At 41.6% G+C, this 23,358-nt stretch overlaps 2 protein-coding genes across 15 annotated transcripts in view; one reads left to right on the top strand and one right to left on the bottom strand.

Moving 5' to 3' along the window:
- Positions 1-18,323, top strand: part of LOC128732702 (inositol hexakisphosphate and diphosphoinositol-pentakisphosphate kinase 2) — a 55,495-nt gene extending 37,172 nt beyond the window's left edge. For 11 of the 14 annotated variants that reach the window (XM_053826014.1, XM_053826005.1, XM_053826003.1 and 8 more), the window contains 5 exons: positions 257-550; positions 4,713-4,928; positions 5,724-5,862; positions 5,921-6,188; positions 17,180-18,323. In XM_053826014.1, coding sequence (XP_053681989.1) covers positions 257-550; positions 4,713-4,928; positions 5,724-5,862; positions 5,921-6,188; positions 17,180-18,280 — 2,018 coding nt within the window. In that variant the 3' untranslated portion in view covers positions 18,281-18,323. The remainder of the gene's footprint in view (positions 1-256; positions 551-4,712; positions 4,929-5,723; positions 5,863-5,920; positions 6,189-17,179) is intronic. The other 3 variants (XM_053826016.1, XM_053826015.1, XM_053826010.1) reach the window with 1 other exon arrangement.
- Positions 18,324-18,456: 133 nt separating this feature from the next.
- Positions 18,457-20,747, bottom strand: LOC128741016 (polymerase delta-interacting protein 3). Its single transcript, XM_053836594.1, has 4 exons — positions 20,134-20,747; positions 19,476-20,074; positions 19,205-19,410; positions 18,457-19,084 (listed from the first exon to the last, which is right to left on the bottom strand). The coding sequence occupies exons 1-4, from the start codon at positions 20,546-20,548 to the stop codon at positions 18,973-18,975; spliced, it is 1,332 nt and encodes a 443-aa protein (XP_053692569.1). The 5' UTR covers positions 20,549-20,747; the 3' UTR covers positions 18,457-18,972.
- Positions 20,748-23,358: the final 2,611 nt, after the last annotated feature.

Raw genomic sequence — 23,358 nt, 5'->3', positions numbered from 1 at the left:
GGAACCATTACTTTTATTTCGCTAACAACGCCTCCGCCGGATGAAATTACGACAGACGCGACTGTGGGTTTCCAAACCTTACTGGACAGGACCTTTGCGGTTAAATTCCACGACAGTCTCACCCGTGCTGCTAGTTGTAGTAGTGATGATAAACCCAAATGCACTCTTAATTCGCCCACAACTAACAGTAATAACAGTAACCTTGCACCTAACTGTAAACCTCCCTGTTCGAAATTCGTCATATCATGTACGACAGACAGCGGCACGAATCCGTCCGACAGCGGCAACGTTGCCGTCGGTGGCGGGACCGCCGGTGCGGTTTGCGCGGTTTCGTCCTCCCATGGGTCGTCTCATTCCTCCACCGGTGGTGCAGCTGTAAGACGTCAACGACACAGCATTGCCGGCCAGATGAGCTACTTTAAGATGCTAGGTGGCTTCGGTAAAAAGATGGCTACCAGCACCAACAGTTTGTTCAGCACCGCGGTCATCAGTGGCAGCTCGTCGGCGCCGAATCTGCGCGATATGATTCCGAACACGGCATCGCCGTCAGGTAAATATTTTAGCGTTTATTTGGTGTGTGTGCGTCTGTGTGTTTGCTTTCTAGTCTACTAGTTACTTGCCAAAACCTAGGATATTCTAGAAAAAAAAATATTCGTGTGGTTCGCGTGGATTGTTCCCCATTGTATTTCAGCAGGCTGTGTAGCAACCGATCATTGTTTTTAGCTTGGTAGGAAGGAGAAGAAAACTTTTTGTTACGTTTCCTTTTAATATTTAGTGAGCAGGTTATAAAAATTATTAACAGATCAGACGCCTTCGGTTTATATGCGTGAAAAAATTATTAAATCGGGAAAAACTATTATTTAACAGAATACATGAAGACCATCTATCCAACAAAGTCGCAGTCCAACATGTAAACGCACCGAGTGAGGGTACGGTGAATGATGGTGATGTGCATGTTCCCGCAATATGTGAAGCGATCGATGCCATCAAGCAGTTGAATCTGGCAAAGCTGGCATCGCAGCGGAGCTTGTCAAGATGGGCCCCGATCTTTCGTCGCCTATCGCCGCTGGCAAGTAGATTCGTGGGAAGTTATCAAGCCGGTTTGGTGGACGGGCGATCGACAGCGGAGCAAATCTTTGTGTTGCGGCAGATCCACGAAAAATGTCTCGAATATCACGCCCCTACGCATTACCTATTCATGGATTTCAAGACCGCTAATACTAATACTAGCCTCATACTGTCGACCGCGAAGAGCTGTGAAAATTATGGACGGGAAGCTGACAAGACTGATTAAGGCCACGATGGACGGTGTATAGTGCTGTGTGAGGATATCGGGGGCGTTATCAAGCCTGATTGGAAAACGCAGGGGTCTTCGACAAGATGATGGTATTTTTTGCCTTCTATTCAATATCGCGCTAAAAGGTGTTATGAAACGTACGGTTTTAACATGCGGGGCACGATCTTCAATAAATCCAGCCAATTTATCTGCTTCCCTGACGACGTGGACATTGTCGGGAGGACGTTCCAGATAGTGGCAGAGCGGTATAGCAAGCTGAAACGTAAAACAGAGAAGGTTTGATTAGTGTGAACAAGTCATGTCGAATAGACAATATTGTGGTAATCCTCGGGGACGAGTTTAAATTTCGAATTTCGGACGAATTTGTATACCTCGGGTTGTTGACGACGTTGCAGCACAAAAATACACAGACACGTTCTCGCTGGAGATCGTGTTTACTACGGACTTCACAAGACCCTAAGGTCTGGTAAGCTTCACCCGCGTTTTGAATGTATCGTGTACAAAACCCTGTGAACGGTACTCCCTCTAACGGACGCGAAACGTGTCCGGCCATTTTTGAACGTCGTGTGCTTAGGAGCGTGTGCTTAGGCAAAACGATAAACCGTGAGCTGGCGCAGCTCTTTGGTGAACTCAGTATCCAGAATGCCATTTTTAGCATTATGCGTTACGCCAAAAGTACATATATACTAAACATACATTACCCGCACAAAGATAGACGCGTTCTACACAAAGTTGGACATTACGATACATCAAGATCGTCCTCAGGGATATAAACGCCAGTACACCGACATGAACGATACTTTTCATGACCTGGTGAACATTCTTTTTCCTCAAAGATATCCACAAGGCCATCTGAAAATCATCCGACCAATGAACAATGACCACATTTTCAGCGGTGGAGTGGAAGATAGAGCATGGGATGGGTAAAACCTGAGGAGGCAAAAGCGCCACAAGCAGAGGACAGAGAACCGTCCCTGGCTAATCTCTATTTCTATTAGAAGGTTAACCAATGTTATAATATAGGTTATATACCAAAAACTATTATGTGTTAAAATGATAAGGTAGAGAAAGTAGTATCCCAGTTCCTAATCTAGAGGAAATTCGTCGAGAAATCAGAAAGACTTATAAAAATTGTATGGTAGCTGTGGTTTGTCGCATCTTCAAAAAGACCGATCCGCTCAATTCAATTTCACTTTCAATCAAAATTTCACACTCGCCAGCCAGCAAAGATCGAAACGGGAGGCAAGAGTAGTCAACATCTAGGGTTCAACGTTATCACTAGAAACTTGGGAAGGCGGAGGTAATCCACACAAACGTAAAGCCACGAATTCGTCGTGGAGAGATTGCAACTTGGCGTAAATCGGTTACGGGATGCCGGATGACAGTACGGCTTAATCTGTTCTCTTCAAGCACAACACAGACCAGAAATAGAGGCACCTAACGTGCTAGATGGCTCCACCAGGTTGAAACTGCCTGCGAGTGTTAAGACGCTCGAGTAATTTGGCGACGAGTGGCCTAGGACCAAGTGGTGGAGTGGAGACGACTTCTTGACACGGCATTAGCCATCCCTCCCTCAAGCCGCTAGGAAAGAAGTAGAAGTTAAATAAAAAAGCACATAAAACTACGACACAGTTCGATTAAAAAAAAATCAATATTTTTAAAGCAAAACATGAGTTTAATATAACTAGAGAAAGTATTGCGATTGATGACAGAGGTTCAAAAGAGAAGACAAAACTTTTAGGACAAGTTCAACCCGCTAATTTCAAAAAACTAAAAACGGATTAGGAAAATTTAGAAAAACGAGATGTCTGGCGATCAAAGACTGCTGAAGAATTTCAAGACATACATTTCGATCCATGTGTTCCAATCGTGTGACCACCTAGCAAACATTTTCGTGCGTATATCAAAGTAACAAATATGATATATGTACCGATATATATCTAGAAAAATCGCATTCGATGCACGAAACCAGCATATGCGTACTGTTTTGGAGGCGATATGCGTACTACAAATGATATGAAAACAATTAACATTCATAAGTATTTGTATACGATGAAATCCGACTCAATATGATTAGTGCCATAATGCTATACAATTCTGTGACGAAAATCGAATGTGAATCAGTTACTATCATTTTGTACGAATAAATGTAAACTAGGGTGCGCTTTATCAAGCTTTATGTACGATTTCGAGTTTGTTTAGCGATATTTAAGATGATTTTCACACATTATTATACGATTTATGGTTTGCTGGGCAGTGTTGTAGGCCACAGATGATACTGTGGATAAATATAAAATGGATATCATACTTCAATAAAAAACAATACCATCGACTAACTTCTACATAAAGAACATCGTCAATAAATCAATATTACCAATCAATATTGCCGAGACATGGATCACACAAACTGTGCAAAACTACTCAACATTTAACGGGGGGTCTTCGTCTTCTAGCGGCACGATGTACACCATACGTTCTGTTCATCCACTCAGATGGACGGTCCCATCATTCTAATACGCTGCGGCAACACTCAAGGAGAAGGATGAAAGTTAGGCTTTGAGGAAGCAGAAGATCTTACGACAATATACGGTACAGGATTTAATTTGATATCAGTACCCACGTGGTTGAAGCCGGCCGACAGTTGATGGAAATTTACACAGCTTTCATGTACCACAACAACAAGAATGTTGAGCAGTTTTTTCATAAATCTTGGAATACGTTGGAAATTAAATTCGCTGTCCAGTCTTCACATCAGGGCGGTATTTGGGAAGCGGCAGTGGAAAATGCCGAGAGCCTGTTTTGTCGAAACAGGTTTTCCGACCAAACATTGGCGTACGATAATAGAATGTTTTGAGGGTTTCGAAAATTTTAATCCAAATGTGAACTTCGAAGTAAATGTGTAACTAATTTCGTTTAAATTTCACATTCTGGGTCTTCTCGTTTCACGCAATAGGGAACGGTAGGTTTTCTAGCGCTCATCACATTGTAAATTACTAAAGTTACTTTTAGTTCAGTTTTTAAATTTAGTTCAGTTTGTAGCTGTAGAATAATCGGTCTTCCTATCTATTATAAATGATATAAGGAACAATTCCGCGAATCAATCCACATTTATTAATTTATACCAAGCAACCCAAAGCAAGATCCAAAGATAATATAATTAAATTTTTGCCTTTTTTAAACAATCATGCTTTGTCAACTCCCCCTTTCTGCTCGACGACACATTTATTTGCCATAACCCTTATTGCTTTGTGCAACACTAATCTCGATGTCAACTCCTTCCTCCCACCCAACCCTTGCGCCGCCCCCCCCCCCGCCCCCTCCCTCCATTCACCTCCGCGAAATATGTTGTAACTGTTGTTTGCATCATCATCGCCTTCCTCCTATGTACCTCTTCTCTCTGTATATTCGCTTCAAGCAATTGAAGGATTCGGCGGAGTGCCTCCGATTCGCCCGCTGGAAACCCTGCACAATGCCCTGTCGCTGCGGCAGTTGGATCAGTTTCTGGAGAAGATGACCGTCGGGCCACTGTTCAAAACGCCGGCCTCGTCGCCGCCCAAGTACCCGTCGACACCGATGCCGACTCCCGTGCCGAGCCCGGCCGTGCCGGACCGACCAGTGCTACCGCCGGCGAGTAAGTGTTAATCGAAACATTCTGTACCGTTTAACGCGCAGTTGTGTGCCATGAAAATGGCAAATCTATACTATATATTTTTTGGTTAGATTGCACTTGTTTCCTAGTTAGCAGTTTCCTAAAGAATTTTCTACTGTTCCTGTTTATACTTAGCTTGTTCTAAATAGTGTGTTTAAATCAATGAAAACTGTACATGTCACGATATGTAATTGATTTTTCTGCGTTTGGTGACAGGAAAATGTCATTTCCATCCATCCATCTGTAGATTTCAAAAAAGTTGTACTTATTCTGTTTAGCGTTGAGTTTTAAATTTTCACTTTTGTATGTTCCGTTCTGTTCAAAGTCAGATGGCTTTCGGATTAAGTAGTACGAGATAGCATATTTATATGAATCATTGAATAAATATGAAGTGAAACGAAGCCTACGGGTGGTTTTGGTGTTTACTATGCTATGCATACTGCTTTTCAGTTCATTCATTAGTGCTGAAGCGTGGTAAAAGGTCACATTTGAATTTCTAAAAATAAATTTCCAAAATTTGATTGATCGACTAAATCTAGCAAATAACCTTTCTCAAAACTTGTAATAATTGACTCCCGAAGTGATTTTTTACCGACAAAGATCGCCCTGTGCAGTAGATCATTCAAAAATACCTGCCCTGCTTTGCTACACTCAATCGTTCTCGGTTATTCGCCTAATTTCATCGTAACACATTCATACAACGTCATAAACGAAACAAAATTTCGTTTTTCATTCGTGCAAACTGCGTCCTCAAAACATTGTACACCGAACGGAAAGGCTGGAGCGGTCAATCGAGCATGGCCAGTAGCATCAGCGCCATGTCCAGCGGGGGACCCTCGTCTCCCAACTATAGTGATTTGTTTTCCCGTGGCTGCCCGAGTAGCGACATGTCGGCCAGTATTACCAGCACTGATGGGTAAGGAAGGAAAATGTCAGCAGAACATTCTATTGCTTTAACTGATTTTTAATTTTAGACTCGCTGCCGGAGGAGGAAGTCATCGGGACGATTTGCCGCAGGTTTTTCCGATTATCGATAATGATCTGAACGTGCTCGGGTCGCATTTCAACTACGACCAGCTGGCGGCCAGTATCAGTTTGGACAGTCCCGTCAGGATTCCACCGGTTAGTAAGGACGCCACACTGGACATTAGCGGAGATTTAACTCCCATTAGTACGTGTTCGGATTGGGAATTCAATACCAATGACGCTACGAAGGGTTCGACTAATACAAACTGTGATTTGGTAAGTACTGTTGATTGTTTTCCGCATGACCTTTATTCTAGCAGACCTTGGTGAATAGTCTTGTCATCGTCGGGATCGGAGTCGATTGCATCTATTCGGCAAAGTTGGGTTCTATTGCAAGGTTTGTGTTTGTTCTAAAACTTGTTTTCAAATTGAGCAATTATTGTGTGTGGGCTCTTATGATAAAAAGAAAAAAAAACTGTGTGCTTGAGTGAAGTGTGTTGTGCCTAGAAACGGTTCAGGGTCAATGAACTGTTGAGCTGATTCTTGTCTTGCCATGTGCTGAACAAGGTCATTGTCCCCGATACACACATAATGCTACAAGGGTGGTATCCACCACAAGATAGGATTTTTTGGTGGCTAACACGGTGGATATTGTCGCATCTTATCGGTCGCGATGTGTTTGTGTATATTAAAAAAACTAGTTCTCTCCCATTTATGACTCAATCTGTGGTGCCCCCAGCAAGCCTTCTGGGCCCACTACTATTTATCTTTTTTTGTGAACGATTTGTGCTTCACAATTCTCTAAGTTCACGTTTGGCGATGAACTGCAGTTCTTGCGAGTAGTAGGTTTGAGAGCTGGCTGCTACCTTACAATTCGACAATGATTCGTTGTTAAATTGCACATAATGGAGGTGTGTATGCACACTGTCAGTACACTCGGGTTGATTCTGCGAAAGATTTGGAAAGTAGGAAACTTTGTTTCGCTTAGCACGTCGCAGCTATTACCACTAAAACCTTATTCTGCAGGTACTATACTTTATCAAAAAGAATACGTAGCAGTTCCAGTACGTCTATTACCTGAATTCCAGTGTGATTGTGCGCTGCATTCTTGAGTACGGGTTGCTTGTATGCGCGTACTGCCCTGGGATGATCCAGCTAGTATGCTTTCCTTTGAGCAGTAATGTTGATAGCCCGGAGCTGCTTGGACAACTTCGACTCAATGTACCTCCTAGGAACATCCGACAAGCGGATTTCTGTCGGCTTTCTCCTATCAAAAATGCAGTGTTGTATTTGACTGTATTGATTATGTTGTAACTGCTCGCCATGACCGCTTCAACCGGAGTGCGTATATTAATATGGCAAAAACTACGGAAGTTAACCCCTGCGATAAAACTGAACCCTGACGGGGTCTAACTAATCAGTAAATCAACAGTGGTCCCGTTTACTTCTGAATGTGGGTATATGTCAAAATACTTTTGTGATTCCAAGTAGGAATCAGGGTAAAAATAAAATGTGACTGTAGCGTTGTTCAGAAAGTGCTTTTATTTCGTTTAAGAATAAGGCCAGTACGGGAATCTCTGATAATAAATAGATTAATGCAGGCTTGCCATTTCCTCACTGATTGTGCAAAAAGTGCAACTTTTTTCATTCAACACAATGAGCAGAACTGCTGCCACAAATGAGAAATACATCCACGCAATGAGAAACAGACCAAAAATAAAGAGAAATATAAACAAACTTTAGATTCTCATTGTGCGCTCTTTCTGCAGTAAGCAACGGCACGGGAATTACATTGTTGCCAAATCTACTATCCACCATTGTCATATGCAACATTTTTTGCACTGTTGCCGCTGCGAGAAGTCTAAACAGTTTTTTTGTGCCATATCTTGGGCAGCCAAAAAGTGTATTAACACTTTGTTGCTCAGTTTATTCCTCAATGAGAAGAACAATGAGCAGGTTGCTGAGCAATCGCGATCAGTAAAAAAGAGAAAAGTTCAAACAAAACGGAGCAACATAAATCGCGACTGAAAAAAGTGTGAATTTTTCTCTTCTCTTTTTTTATTCTGAGGAAGAATCATCCCTGGATTAATGTTTCTGGGGCTTATCCTTATTTATCACAGCTGTCACATATATCTCCGAAAAATGTCGGATTGATTGGGTCACCCGGGGCTTACGGTTAGTAAGGGGATGTAAGCGGGACACAAATACCATAGACCCAACGATTGCGAGTTCGAAGAAGTTTTTGAATACGAAAAGGCAAACTATGAAAACATTAGACGTAGATTAAACTGTGTTAATTGGCAACTTATTCTCAAGAATGAAGAAAATGTCGAAGTTGCTGTAGACACATTCTATAAAATTTTATTAGCAGTAATGATACAGAACATACCGTTAAAGAAAAGAAGACGTCACAAAAATACAAAAAGTCCAGTCTGGTATAACAGTAAGATTAAGAACTTGAAAAATCGCAAACAAAAGGCCCATACAAATTATAAAAAACATGCCAGTACTGAAAATTTAGCAAGATATTTGGACGTATGCAACCAGCTAAATTTTGCAATCAGCAATGCGTTTGAAGAGTACAATTCAGAAATTGAACTTGAAATAAAGTCCAGTCCTAAAAACTTCTTTAATTACGTGAAAACTAAACTAAAATCTGACAATTTTCCATCCATAATGCATCTTGATGAAAATGTTGGGGATAGCCCGGAAAATATTTGTAAGCTTTTTGCAAAATTTTTTCAAGAAATCTATACAACATTTTCTGAAGAAGATCGCGATCGCGACTATTTTGCATTTTTTCCGGATTCTTCAATGGATATTGGCGTTAACCAACTTCAGGCTCAGGATATTTTGCAGGCTTTGAAAAATGTGGATGCCTCAAAAGGTCCTGGGCCTGACGGAATCCCTCCAGTATTCATAAAAAATCTTGCAATAGAGTTCACTGCTTCTCTGTTTTGGCTTTTTAACTTATCACTAAAATCCGGAATCTTTCCAAAAATATGGAAAAGCTCATTTCTGGTGCCTATCGTTAAATCGGGCCGGAAATCTGACGTACGTAATTATCGTGGTATTGCCATTATCTTTTGCATTCCAAAACTTTTCGAAGCTATTATCAATGAAAAACTATTCCTTCAAATTAAAAACAGAATTACAGAAATGCAACACGGTTTCTTCAAAGGACGTTCGACTACGACAAATTTACTGGAATTCATAGACCACTCACTGAATGCAATGGATAATGGAAACCATGTAGAAGCACTCTATACGGACTTTAGCAAGGCATTTGATCGCATTGACATACCAATGCTGCTTTTCAAATTGCAAAAAATTGGAATTGAGCCAGGGCTCCTGAAATGGCTTGAATCGTATTTAACTAATCGCCAACAAATAATTAAATTTAACGGAAAGACCTCGAATCCAATTCAAGTCACTTCTGGTGTTCCTCAAGGCTCTCATTTGGGACCTCTTCTTTTTATCTTGTATGTGTCCTTCATTCTCAAGGAACTTAAAGTGCTAATATATACCGACGATATGAAGCTCTTTTTGGAAATAAGAAATGAAGAAGACATCAATGTATTCCAGAACGAAATACACATATTCTACATATGGTGTAAAAAAGCTTATTAGAACTTAATGTAAAAAAGTGCAACCTTATATCATTTAGCAGAAAAAGAATTACACCGGAAATATCAATCATATTAGGAAATCAAATAGTAGAAAAATGTGAAAAAGTTAGGGATTTAGGAATTATCTTAGACTCCAAACTAACTTTCATCGACCATTATAACACAATAATACACAGAGTAAACAACATGCTAGGTTTTATTAAACGCTTTAGCTATAATTTTTCAGATCCATACACCATCAAAACACTATATATTGCTTATGTGAGGTCAATACTGGAATACTGCAGTATTGTATGGTCTCCTTTTTCAATAATGCACGAAGAAAGAATAGAATCAGTACAAAAACAATTTCTCTTATATGCTCTTCGTAAATTAGGTTGGACAGCATTTCCTCTTCCATCATACGAAGCACGCTGCATGCTTATAAATATACAATCATTAAAAGAGCGTCGTATTTATGTAATGGTCTCATTTGTAAACGATATCGTTTCGCACCGTATTGACTCAGCAACACTTTTATCAAAACTGAACTTTTATACACCTACCCGGCAACTTCGTAATCGAAATTTATTTGCCATAAGCCAGCCATTAGTACGATAATGGAATTATGCAAAATTCGGTCCACTAAATCGTATGATGGCAGCGTACAATCAATACTGCGAAACCATTGACTTTACAATGTCTCGGCATAGACTTAAACATCACTTTAATTCAATACGTAATCATAACGCGCAGATAACGAAACAAAGGAATAAGAACACTTTTTAATCACCATCTAATTATAAGACTTCTATATAAGAAACTGTATATGCATTATACTAGTCTACATCGGTTGACGAAATAAATAAATAAATAAATAAATAGATAACGGGACCCGATTTGGATACTGAAGGAGCATTCTACAATGATTACAGAAAATGATAGGGATACTAAGGTAGCAGATGGAAAAATTAAGTCAATTTTTGTACCCACTATTACATTTAATACACAATAACAATATTACTACCGGTCGGTTTTTGGGTTTTGGCGTCGGATTCCCGTTATAAATACTGCACACTAGTTCTATGGTCTCCAGGATTGGGAGGCGGGTGCGATTCTATGTTCTAAAGTTTCTGTCGACTACCGCGAACGCTCAGGTTGCGTTGCGCTCCAACATTGCATGAATGCCGGGGGGATGAAAGATGAAATTTGTCCCGTGGGTCGAGTCGTAATAAGTTGATAACTACTGATGGTCCGATATTTGATTCCATTTGTCTTGTCATTTGTAGTTGTTGTGTTGGAAAATCGATGGTGGGTGCGCGGTTGAGGACAATCGGTGTCAGGCGGGCCTGACGAGCGACGAGATCTCCAATTCTTTACTATACACTTCACATCACCATCATAATCATCATCATCATCATCATCATCATCACCATCGTTATATTTAAAATTTAAGAGATCTCAGAGTCAGATCATGGAGTGCGTGCAGGGCCGGAACGCTTCCGCCTGCGGGCAAAGGCGTGTCGGGTATGCTTGGGGCTCTACCTTTGTTTTAGTGGGCGACACTGTCTACCTCGTCAGGTAGGACTGGTGTTTGAGGTCTCCCTAGCACTTCGTTGACAACATCACAAAATGGTCCGGCGCAGAATTTTTTTACGCTTTTAAGCGACCAGCTGCATAACCCGAAAAAAGGGGAAAAAGGTAGGAAATACGTAAGTTAACCAGATGTTCCATAAGGGGAGTCCAGTTGGTTTTCCTCGGGATTTGGAGTTGGTCTCTTCGAAGAGAATTGACTTTGATATAAACAAAGGTATGCCTATGACCTGATAAACTGAGTTCATTAGTTTTTAACCTGCTCAGCGTAAAAGTGGGTTAGTTTCCTATGCTGCATGATTGCCCTGTGGTTAGACCCGGCATCTGGTGGACACCGACTAGCAAAGTCTGCTCATCAGCACCGGGAGGCTTCGGTTGCTGCAGGCGACAGGAGTCCGGAGACCAAAACACAACCTACACTTTTGGGAAAATACTGAGATTTGAGATGATTAGTTGATAGTTGACACAGACCGTCCTTGCGGGGACCTGTCAAACTTTCGCGAAAATCATCGCGAATGTGCAAGAAGCAGGTGTTGGTGGAACTCTCTTGGGAGGTTGCTATACTTGTTCTTCACTGTCCTTGACGCAGTCGGCAGTTGGTCGTGTTTTTGCCAACCTTTCGCATGCCAGACACAAAATTCAGCAGAAAACTTTAACTAGCTTCGCTATTATAAATGCCTGGTATCTAAATTCAGCAAGTGGTATCGTAAAGTAATAACTTTACAGGGCCATTTCAAGTCAAAAATCTGAAAACAAGGCGAATAAACCGTATTTGTACACGTTCGATGCGATAAGAGTTCATAATGTCCTTTAGATTTGGGGCATTTTCGATGCGCGTCTCGACACACATAAGTCAGCTTCAACCTGGTCGAACGTGCTAGATGGACGTTGGGCCTATTTATTCCTGGTGCCGGCGGGGTTCTTAAAAAGAGAATGAATTTCGCTGCACAGTCATCCGGTATCCTTGTGACGTGGCCGGCCTGCCATAGTCTCTCAACTTTCGGCAAGTGTACGATGGTAATCTTTCTAAGTAGTACCTGCAACTCGTAGTTCATACGCCTACGCCACTCTCCGCTACCCGTTTGTACTCCATTAAAAAAAGGTTCGCAACACCTTTCGTTCAAATACGGCTGTACGTATGTAGCAATGTTACTGTCTCAAGTCCGTAGAGGATCAAGTCCTACCGGTCTGATTAGCGTTTTGAACATCATCAGCTTTGTACAGCGACGTATGCTCCTTGATCAAAGCGTCTTGCGGAGAAAAAAGTAGGCTTGGCTTCTAGCTTGAGTGCATCGTTGAATCTCCTTACTTGACGGCGGTGACAGAAGATACCAAATATACGGATTCATCAACCACTTCCAGTTCATCGCCGTTAATAGCCACTGTCCGTGGGAGGTAAACGTTGCTTTCTCTGAATGGACTCTTCCTGCCATATATTTGGTTTTCGACGCATTGGTTTGTAATCCTATCCTCCTAGCCTCCATTTTTAGTCTGGCATAGATTGCGTCCGCCGTCCCAAGGTTTCTCTTGCTGAAGACCGTTCCTCTCGCTTCGATGCCCGCTCGCCGGATCACACCTTCAATAGCGACATTGAATAACATATACGACAGTCCAGCCCCTTACCGCAACCCTCTGCGCGATTCGAAAGGACTCGAGAGTGTCCCCGGAACGCGCACGTAGCACATCACTCGCTCCAGAGTAGCTTTGATCAGTCGCGTCAGTTTGTCCAGAAAACCGTACTCGTGCATTGTCGGCCATAGCTGTTCTCGTTCAACTGTATCGTATGCTGCCCTGAAATCCACAAAAATATGATGCGTTGGGCACATTGTACTCTCGACGTTTCTGGAGGATTTGTCGGAGATCAAAAATTAGATCCGTAGTAGCACGGGCCCCCATGAAGCCCGCCTGATACTGACCTGCGAATTCTCTTGCTATTGGGGATAAACTTACTTAATTACTAATGCGTCCATGTCCGCCGGTCCGGCAGAACAAAGGGATGAAATCAGAGATCTTCACTGCTGACGGTTACCCGCCATAGCTTTTACTTGTCGCCAGGACAGGTTCTCGTCTACAGCCCGGATGTCGTTGGCTAGGCTGTGTCGCCATGAGCCTCTGGTTCTGCCTCTTCTACGCTGTCCTTGTGGAGATAGACGACGCAACAAAATCTGAGGGAGCACCTAGTAGGCGGTGTTAACTAACAAGATGCCGCGGTAATTAGAGCAATCTAGCCGGTCACCCTTTTTGTAGTTTGATGGGACACCTTCCACTCCTCCGGTAGTTTCTCCTACTCCAAAATCCTAAAAATTATCCAATGAAGTGCCATTGCTAGCGATTTTTGGTCATTTTTATAGAGCTCTGCCGGGAGTCGGTCTTTTCCGGCGGCTCTATTATTCTTCAGCTGATTGATTTCTCGCCGGATCTCTTCGATCGGATCGGAGCCGGCACGCTGTTGTCGTTTGTAGGTACCCGAGGTTAACTTTCATTGCGTCTCCTGCGTTGAGGTGCTCATCGAATACTGCTTCCACCTGTCGACCATCTCGCGCTCGTTTGTGATTAGATCTCCTCCCTCGTCCCTACACATGCCAGGTTGAGGTGTGAACCTAGTTTGGTTCACCTTCTCGTAAAACGCACGTATCATTAACCCGGAATAGTTGTTCCAGCTCCTCACAATCTCTGTTCTCTTTCCGTCGCTTTTTCCTCCTCAGGATCGTGGTCAATTCATTTTACGCTCCTCGTTACTTGGCCAAATTCTTTCTTGTGGATATGCTTAGATAGTTTTTCCAAGCTCTTTTTTCCTCTCTATCGCTTGTTGGTATTCCCCGTCAAACCAATCATTTCGTGCACTCGAGGGTTCCACGTCTAGCACCGTGATTGCGGCCTCGTTGACAACCGAGCGTATCATACTCCATCCGTTTTCGAGGATCGAAGCATCTAGAGCTCCATAGAGGAAGGCAAAGCTTCATTCAGAACGCGCGCGAAGTTTTCGGCTCTTGTAAAATTGGATGCTCTGGTGCCATGGAGCCCCCATACCTTCTCGCCTTTGCGACAGATCTCCTGCAGTACCAGGATGCCGAGTCTTCAGAGTTCTAAGCACTTTGTCGCCACCAACTAAATTTAGCGATCTGCAGTTCCAAGTGCCAAGTTTCCTTTTTTGCCTTTATCCATGCCGAATGTTCCCAGTAGAATCCTGACTCTTTTTAGTCTGTTGGATTTAGACAGATTGCCGTACTAGGGCCTACGCTACCGAGTCTCGTGTTGGGGCTGTCATCTTATAGTGTCGAGACAACACTGTGCCTCCTTCCCAGTTGGTATACGACCTTAGTTTCCATCGGGGTTGGTTACCCGATCTCCGCTCAGGTTGCTCGTATTCCAGCTGGTACCACGTGGTGGTAGGGATAGGAGTTGCTAGATAAGAGGCAAAGGACCAGTATGGGGTCGGATTCTACGCAATATTCAACCATTTTCCAACCAAGACTGAAATTTATAGACATAAGCAGCAGGACGGCAAGATGTGAATCCGATAAGTAATGCTGCAAAACATAGGGATAGTCAAGACCATAATGCGAACTCTGGAAGCAAAGAAACGCTATTCCCAGAGAACTTAAAAAAGGGGTTTCGGAAATTTCCGAAAATGCCTTGCTTGGCTTATAGTCTGCAGCAACGGATTGCAACAAGATGCTTTGCCAACTTCTAGAGCCACAAAGTAGCAAATTCATCGAAAGCTGTTTCTTTAGAAGATGTTGGCTGGCCATTGCTGGAACAGCAGCATGGGGTTAATTGCCTTTTCTAGCCCGATCTGCCAAGATTTCATTGTTCAAGCTCGTCCAAACGCAAGTACAACAGCATTGGCGTCATTGTGGATCCCAAGGAATGGAATCCGTCCATTATTATTCCGGTAAAAATTGCCAATCAGACGTCTGACAGACCGATGTAGCTAAGATTATAGCTCAGGATTGAGTGATACTGATCCACTGTGAAGGGTAAATTACAAGCGCATAACCCACATAATTTTACTTTAACAAAAGGTTCGTGTCCGAATTCGACCGAACTCGTGGTGAGCTGGTAATTTTCTGATAATTTATTAAAATGGTAATCTTTCTGTTATTCTGCATCCTGTGTTTGTTGTTTTTGTTCTGGTTTATCGGAAGAATAATAATCTTTTGACTGATTTTTTTTTCTGCAAACAAGTCTTCTATTGTTTTTATTATGTTCATTCTTTTGTCAAATCTCTACTAAACAATACGAGTTTTTTTAGATTAGTGAAATTAATTTAAATGCAATTTAAATCTCTATTTATACATCAGGTATTGCAGTGAAACCCATTCAACAGCGATGTATATTGTTTCCAATATGACAGCAAAGATAGAAAATTTTAACGGTGATTATACAACAAGAGCTTTGTAAATAAGTATTTCAGTGCTAGGTATGAGTGCCCTGCATCGTTACATAAATCACGTATTTACTCAATCATCTTTACAGTCAACCAAAAAAGTATTCGGACAGCAGCGCATAAAATTTTCTTTTAGTAATTTTGCACAGTATTTTGCAAAGAATGGTAACACATATTTTTTAAAACAATGTTTAATTAAAGCATATTTATATGCACAACAAAAATTCGGGGAAAAGCTTTCCGTTTTGAAGATAGGGTGCATATAGTTTGAATTCCTCAAAAATGCAGCCAAAAAAGTATTCGGACAGTTAACTATTAGTTGAAACAAATGTCCTTTCTCGCTCATCTACTACCTCGTAGGACCATTTACATTCTTGATGACCTGTTTTAATCTGTTTGGGATAAAATTAACAATTTTTCAAATATCCCTCTGTGAATTGCTGACTATTTTTTTACAAGAGCTCGGTTTAAGTTATTGTGATAAGAAATCGAATGATTTCTCATTTAGAAATGAGATTATCTAAAAAGATGTTCAAAAGGGTTCAAATCTAGACTGAATGCTGATGTTTCGGTAGCTCTAGGACAATTATATGGTGCCTACCGCTTACAATTATCGACAGTATGTTTAGATTCAACATCCCGGTACAATATGTATGTACCACACAATTACAATTTTGCTTTAATTTCACCTAAAATTATTCAGATAGTTGAGTTTACATTTAGTTCTATCCAAAAATATATATCTTTGGTGCCTCGGAGCTTTCCAAGCATCCCAACAAGGTATGACACTAACCGCATTGCTTGTTTACTTGCTGACGAGTGATTTTTCGCTTGTAACCCTTCTCTTTTAGTTATTCTTGCATAAGGGTTGTTGATGTCGTACCTTGTTGGGGTGCTTGGAAAGCTCCGAGGCACCAAAGATATATATTTTTGGATAGAACTAAATGTAAACTCAACTATCTGAATAATTTTAGGTGAAATTAAAGCAAAATTGTAATTGTGTGGTACATACATATTGTACCGGGATGTTGAATCTAAACATACTGTCGATAATTGTAAGCGGTAGGCACCATATAATTGTCCTAGAGCTACCGAAACATCAGCATTCAGTCTAGATTTGAACCCTTTTGAACATCTTTCTAGATAATCTCATTTCTAAATGAGAAATCATTTGATTTCTTATCACAATAACTTAAACCGAGCTCTTGTAAAAAAATGGTCAGCAATTCACAAAGGGATATTTGAAAAATTGTTAATTTTATCCCAAACAGATTAAAACAGGTCATCAAGAATGTAAATGGGCCTACGAGGTAGTAGATGAGCGAGAAAGGACATTTGTTTCAACTAATAGTTAACTGTCCGAATACTTTTTTGGCTGCATTTTTGAGGAATTCAAACTATATGCACCCTATCTTCAAAACGGAAAGCTTTTCCCCGAATTTTTGTTGTGCATATAAATATGCTTTAGTTAAACATTGTTTTAAAAAATATGTGTTACCATTCTTTGCAAAAATACTGTGCAAAATTTCTAAAAGAAAATTTTATGCGCTGCTGTCCGAATACTTTTTTGGTTGACTGTACATGTTGTAGCGTTCACCGCCAACACACAATATCAAATATCAATGTTCCTATTTAACTCATTTTACATTTAACTATTCAACTATCTTTATTTACAGACCGCTGAGGAGGACGACGAGGATGCCACGATATCGACGGACACGTGTCTCAGCACCGGAGATTTGGCTGTGGCTAGCGAAGAAGCCGGTAGAGCGTCCAATCCTAACTTGACACTGGCTTCTACCGCTATCGCTGGAAGTAAGCAGCTACAGAAGGAGCTTTTATTCGATCTAAAAAATGTACGCCATGAGCTGATCCACCTGAGAAGTGACATTCCTGCACCACCCGCGTCCGCTCCCCCAACGGGGCCAAATTCTGTAGCGTCGGGTGGAGCCACATCTAAGATAGATAACCGTTTTCGAGGCAACCGGATTCAGAAACAAATTAGTCTGTATGAGAAGGATTCTCGTACGGAAGCGAAAAATTTGTCCCAGGAATCGCACAAATTCGGCGATCGAAGTTCCGGTATGCTAAAGCATGCCACTTCGTACGATCACCAGCCGAGTCGTATTCACATGTCTTTCGATGAACTGCAAAAGGACATTCCAAATCTAGAACGGAATTTAGCGAGCAAGTTCGAACTGGAACAGGAGAAGTGTTCGAAAACGAACAAATGCATGGCCGCCCGGTTAAATAACGCATCGACGCCAGGGGCACTACTGATACGGGAAAGTTTCATCGAACCACCACGCATCACGAGAGTTACGAAAAGTTTTCACGGTAAAACCGATTACCATCACCTGCAGCAGGTGAACGATGTTACGCGACGAGCCAGCGATATCGTAAGACCGTCCACCTCAATTTCGGTGCTGCTGCCGACGGTAGCAAATCAAACCTGCGCTGGACGAGATTGCGCCACCAATAGGTACAATAAGAATCAGATTCGACAGGAGGCATCCGGCGGTTCGGCTCCGGCTGGGACCAGAATTGGTGCTGGAAGATTTACAACTTCAATCGTGCCCGAGATGTCCTCGAATGCTGCTGCTGCTAGAGAGGAAAATACGGCTCCGGCGGAGACAATTGCAGATACCGTACAATCACGTGAAGAAATCGGCGATGTTGGCAGTTTGAATGGTGCTACCAGTAGAGCGGCAGAAGACGATCAGGCAAGGCAGGACCCGCCTAAGCAGCAGCAGCAGCAGCAGCAGCAGTTCCATTGATAAATGTTGTTCACTAATCTTACTAGGAGTTGAAAAATAAAAGAGATGCTATTCTGTTCTATCGTTCCGAAGAATGATGTTTTAATCTTTCTGAGTAATCCATGGATGGAATAATACTATAATTTTTTCTTTTCTGTTCTACTTGTGAGCAAAAAAAGGTCCAAATGCGTATTGGCTAGGTTTTTATTTCTTCATTATAATGTAATCTGCTCATTTTGCCTCGAATATTGTTGGCCTTATCATCTTAGCTGTCTTATGCTTATGAATTGAATAGTCTAACAACATTAGAAGGGTCTGTTGACGACTCATCCAAATTAAGTGTTTGATACTGTTGTCCGCCGCAGTCGAGAAGCGAAACTAAAAGAGCAATTTATAACCGGACGCAACAAATAATGGTTGAAATGAATTTCCCTATGCTTGAAAACATCGGACCGTCGTAATTTCGATTTGTTCGAAATCTGCGCAATCATTAGTTTCTTTTGTGTTACTGGAATCGAAAATAGCTCCCGTTGTTTTCGAGAATAAGACTGAAACTGGTTGTGGCTGATGCAAAGATCCCAAAGATATGCTAATGAGAATTAGTTTGATTTTCATCACCCTCTGATTGACGACCTGGTCGAATTATTGATGTTCGTGAAAAATGTCTGTTCGGGGAGGGACCTACAAATGGTGGTGTAGCTGAGTTGTGGCTTCTAGTGATCTCTTCTGAATAGGACCGTGTGCAAAGCGTCGATGTCGATTTCAACCTGTGATTTTTTGGCCGCCGACGAGGACAGCGAGGAAGGTTTCAACGACCGTGACGAGCTGTGTGATCGTAAACGTAAATCAAATTGTACCATCATTTTCTGCTTTAGGGTTTATGGCAATAAGCATGCTTACAAAACTAGCTAGAAATACAACTTTAGAATGGAAGTAATCATTCACCTCGAGTAGCTGATGGCTGGCGCTGTTGGCTTGTTCGAGGAGCGTGGCTTTACTAGCAAACATTTCATTGGTTGACCATCCAACTGGCGGTTGTGGTAAGTGTCAACGGCTTCTTCCGCGTCCTTCAGTGTGCGATAGATAACTTCGGCCACACCCGGGCGAACGAGGCGCGATTCTAGCAGGTCACCGATGTCTTCAAATAGTTCCTGAAAATAGTGATCGATCCAATTTTAATTAATTCAATTACTTTAAATGTTAATCTCAAACATACCTTGATGTCATTCTGGGTCACACTGGAATGCAAATTACTGACGACAATCCTGTAACCGGAGATGGGTGGCGATGGTGAAGGAGACTGGGGCTGTTGCTGGTGGTGGTGGTGATGATGACTGTACTGCTGTCGGCTGCTGCTGCTGCTACTGCTGACATAGTGATCATCCGGGGGCATCTTGGCAAAGATGCCCATCGATTCGCTTTGGTTAGGAGCGCGCTCCAGACGTGCCCGCATAGTGGACGAAAGATGCGGCCTATCTTCAGCGTACATCGGGCGCGGTGGCGGAGATCTAGCTCTGGTAATATTACGTCTCGGTGGAAGATCATCGTAATGAGGAAGAGGAACCGGAGCGTGAGATTTCTGTGCCGTTGGACGGCTCGTGTGTACTTCATAACAATCGAAAGGATCGCTGTTCCATGAGGACGATGTCTGTGGTGGAGGTGAATTGCGAACGTGGCGACTGAACGTTGGCAATGGTGGCATCGTACTGGGAACAGTAAACATTTCATTCCGAACGGTTCGTTTTAACGGACCAATCGGCCGTCGTAAATCCACTTCCATTTCGAAATCGTCTTCCAAATCCCCACGAAACTTTCCTAGAACAAAGTACGTAACAATATAGTACAATTCACCGGTAAAACAAACAAATATTTACCTCCGGACAGGCTTTTCTTTGGCAATCCATCCCCGGGAGGAAGATTTCCTTTGCGCTTCAACAATCGCAGCCTAGCGTCTCCGCTAGTGCGAGCGATTTCGATAAGTTTATCGCGTGCATCACGAATGTGGGCCCGCTTTTTCTGTATAATCTTCATACGGGCGTCTACAACCACTTTCGGTCTTCCGATCGGAGTACGAGTTTTCAAACCTTCCGGTTTCTTCTTCCGAATATTTGGACTGACGGGTTTTTTACTGACGGGACCCGCACGACGTGCTCCGGCCGACGCCGGAGGTTTTCCCTGTTTAACGTTTTTACCGGTGCGTTTCAACTCTTTTGCTTTGCCATTCTTCGTACGCTTGCCGATGGATTTCTTTTTGATGATTTCGTCAAGGCTCAAACTGATCGCATCCATCTTGTTTTGGTTCGGATCAAAATAAGCACGCAAATTTATAATTTTTACTCTAAAATTGCGTTACCAAAAGTGAATTTCGATGGTTCCGCGCAGAGTAGGCTTCACGATGAGAAAGTTATTACATAAATAACTTCCTGAAATGACTGATATTTCCTATTTTAACGTCCAATTCACTACACCAGCTACAACGATGATGACTAAAAACTCGGCATTTTTTCTGAAAATGACTTTTAGCTGTCAGTGACTATCTTTATGGCGTATAGCCAATTTTATAGCAGATGCTATGTTTGTTACACGGAAAAGATAAATATAAAATATTTTACCTGCGAGCGATGTTTTCGTGATAAAAATTTTAATCTGCTCGATCAGATTTGATTTTGCTTTTAATTGATTTAGTTTGATTTAAGCTTTTGAGTAAAAAAATTCCGGCTTTTTCCGGCTGTGAAATAACAATCCACGGTAACAGGCAACCTAATACTGCCTAAAATGTGCACTCTACCAGAAATAAATACTCAGCGAAACATAAAAAATCACGAAATGAGAGGTAAACTTGAATGCTTGGTACATTGTTTAGGTAAATTTGATATAAATGGTACTCAAAAGTAGGTAATTTGCTTTCGACTTGTTCGCTGTGCGTAGCAAATAGAGACAATATGTGCAAATCCTCTTGCTATCCTTACCTCTACGTGGTGCCATCTGGGGTACACACTTGTGGTTGTCTTACGCTGAGAGGGAAGGGGAAATAGCAGCTCCCACGCATTTTGAGATTGCAGCCTCATCAGCGGGGTAGAGAAGTTATAACCTAGTTATTATAGGCTAAAAATCTAATGTACACGAATACTAAGTTACCACCACTAAAAGAAGAAATAGGTCTGGATTATTGCGAAGACTACAGAACTCAAGACTGGGCATAGTAGATGGCTCGCATATGCACTGGAAAGAACGATACTGGTCAGTTTTTACACATACCGTGAGATTAAGATGAATGTTTGTTCTCTGTACTAACAGTTGCCATCGTCTTCCGTAGAGGGCGTACTAACCTGTCCGAAGAGATGCCCAAGAGTTCGAAGAGATGACAAAATACCCAGTCTTGACTTGAGTTCTGTAGTCTTCGATTATTGGCAACGACTTTTAGCATGAAAACAAGTGAGAAATATCCCACACCCAGAAAAATAAATTGTAAATGCAAAAGAATTTTGTATAAATTCAACAGAAAATATTGTTGACTGAAGGCTAACCCAGATATTTTTGATTTTAACTGTTTGACCTCTTTTAGTTCAAGGTTTGCTATTTCGAATAATAGCTAATTTCTATCAAAGAAAAAATTGTAGAATCAAAAATAAGTATTTTTGGGTTTATTAACGATCTTGTAGAAGCAAAAAAATTTGAATTCAGTCTAGACAATATTTTTTTTGATTCAAAAATATGACACCAGTTGAACTCAACAACAGGTAATTTGTGTCAAACTATCATCATTTTTCTGCGTGCAGTTAATTGTTGTTTCAAACTACCATCATTTTTCTGCGTGCAAGTAACCACGAGTAAAGTAAAGTAAAGTAAAGTAAAGCAAGTAACCACGAGGCTTTATATCAATTCAATTGTAATGCTTTATAGTGCGCTACAAAACTATCCAGGTTTTTACGAGCCATAATGGCGGACATGTTCGTAATATTTGAACAGCATTTTTGATATTTCCCTAATCCAGCTTTTTACGAGCCATAATGGCGGACGTGTTCGTAATATTTGAACAGCATTTTTGACATTTCCCTAATACATCGCACGTTTTCTTTCCGTACATTCCTTTAGTTTTACCGTGAACGCGCGAAAAGAAAACGTGCGATGTATTAGGGAAATGTCAAAAATGCTGTTCAAATATTACGAACGCGTTCGCCATTATGGCTCGTAAAAAGCTGGATACATCGCACGTTCTCTTTTCGCGTGTTCACGGTAAAACTAAAGGAATGTGCGGAAAGAAAACGTGCAATGTATTAGGGAAATGTCAAAAATGCTGTTCAAATATTACGAACACGTCCGCCATTATCCAGCTTTTTACGAGCTATAATGGCGGACGTGTTCGTAGTATTTGAACAGCATATTTGACATTTCCCTAATACATTGCACGTTTTCTTTCCGCACATTCCTTTAGTTTTACCGTGAACACGCGAAAAGAAAACGTATGACGTATTAGGGAAATGTCAAAAATGCTGTTCAAATATTACGAACACGTCCGCCATTATAGCTCGTAAAAAGCTGGATAGCTCGTAAAAAGCTGGATATAATGTATTATTATCTTACATGTACAATAAATGTTGTAATAAAGTGGAAAAGGGCCCCACTATCCAGCTTTTTACGATCCATAATGGCGAACGTAATACGTAATATTTGAACAGCATTTTTGTCATTTCCCTAATACATCGCACGTTTTCTTTCCGTACATTCCTTTAGTCGAAGACCCCGTTACTTGTTATTCGCTATGACGGCACCGCGCGACCTCTTTTCCACTTACAGAACTGCCCGTAGCTGAATGCGTGAAAATTATTTCCGACATATTTCTGTCTTTTGCACTCTTTAACAAATCGCTATTCTGCTTCACGCATACTCGAAACTAATGTAGGTGTCTCCACTGCGGCGCCGTCATAGCGAATAGAGGTCTTCACTTTAGTTTTACCACAGAGAACAGGCTACCAGGTAATTAACAAAAAGTGTGTAAAATGTTTTTATGTAATCAACAAGTAATCCTTCAATAGAGCACCCCTCGAGCAGTAAGTGGCAAACTAAATCTTGATGTCGCTGCCATCGCTGCTATGTAA

Source organism: Sabethes cyaneus, chromosome 1, assembly GCF_943734655.1.
Source record: "Sabethes cyaneus chromosome 1, idSabCyanKW18_F2, whole genome shotgun sequence".
NCBI lineage: Eukaryota > Metazoa > Arthropoda > Insecta > Diptera > Culicidae > Sabethes > Sabethes cyaneus.
Note: the sequence above shows the minus strand (reverse complement) of the source record. Positions and strands in the feature narration are given on the sequence as shown.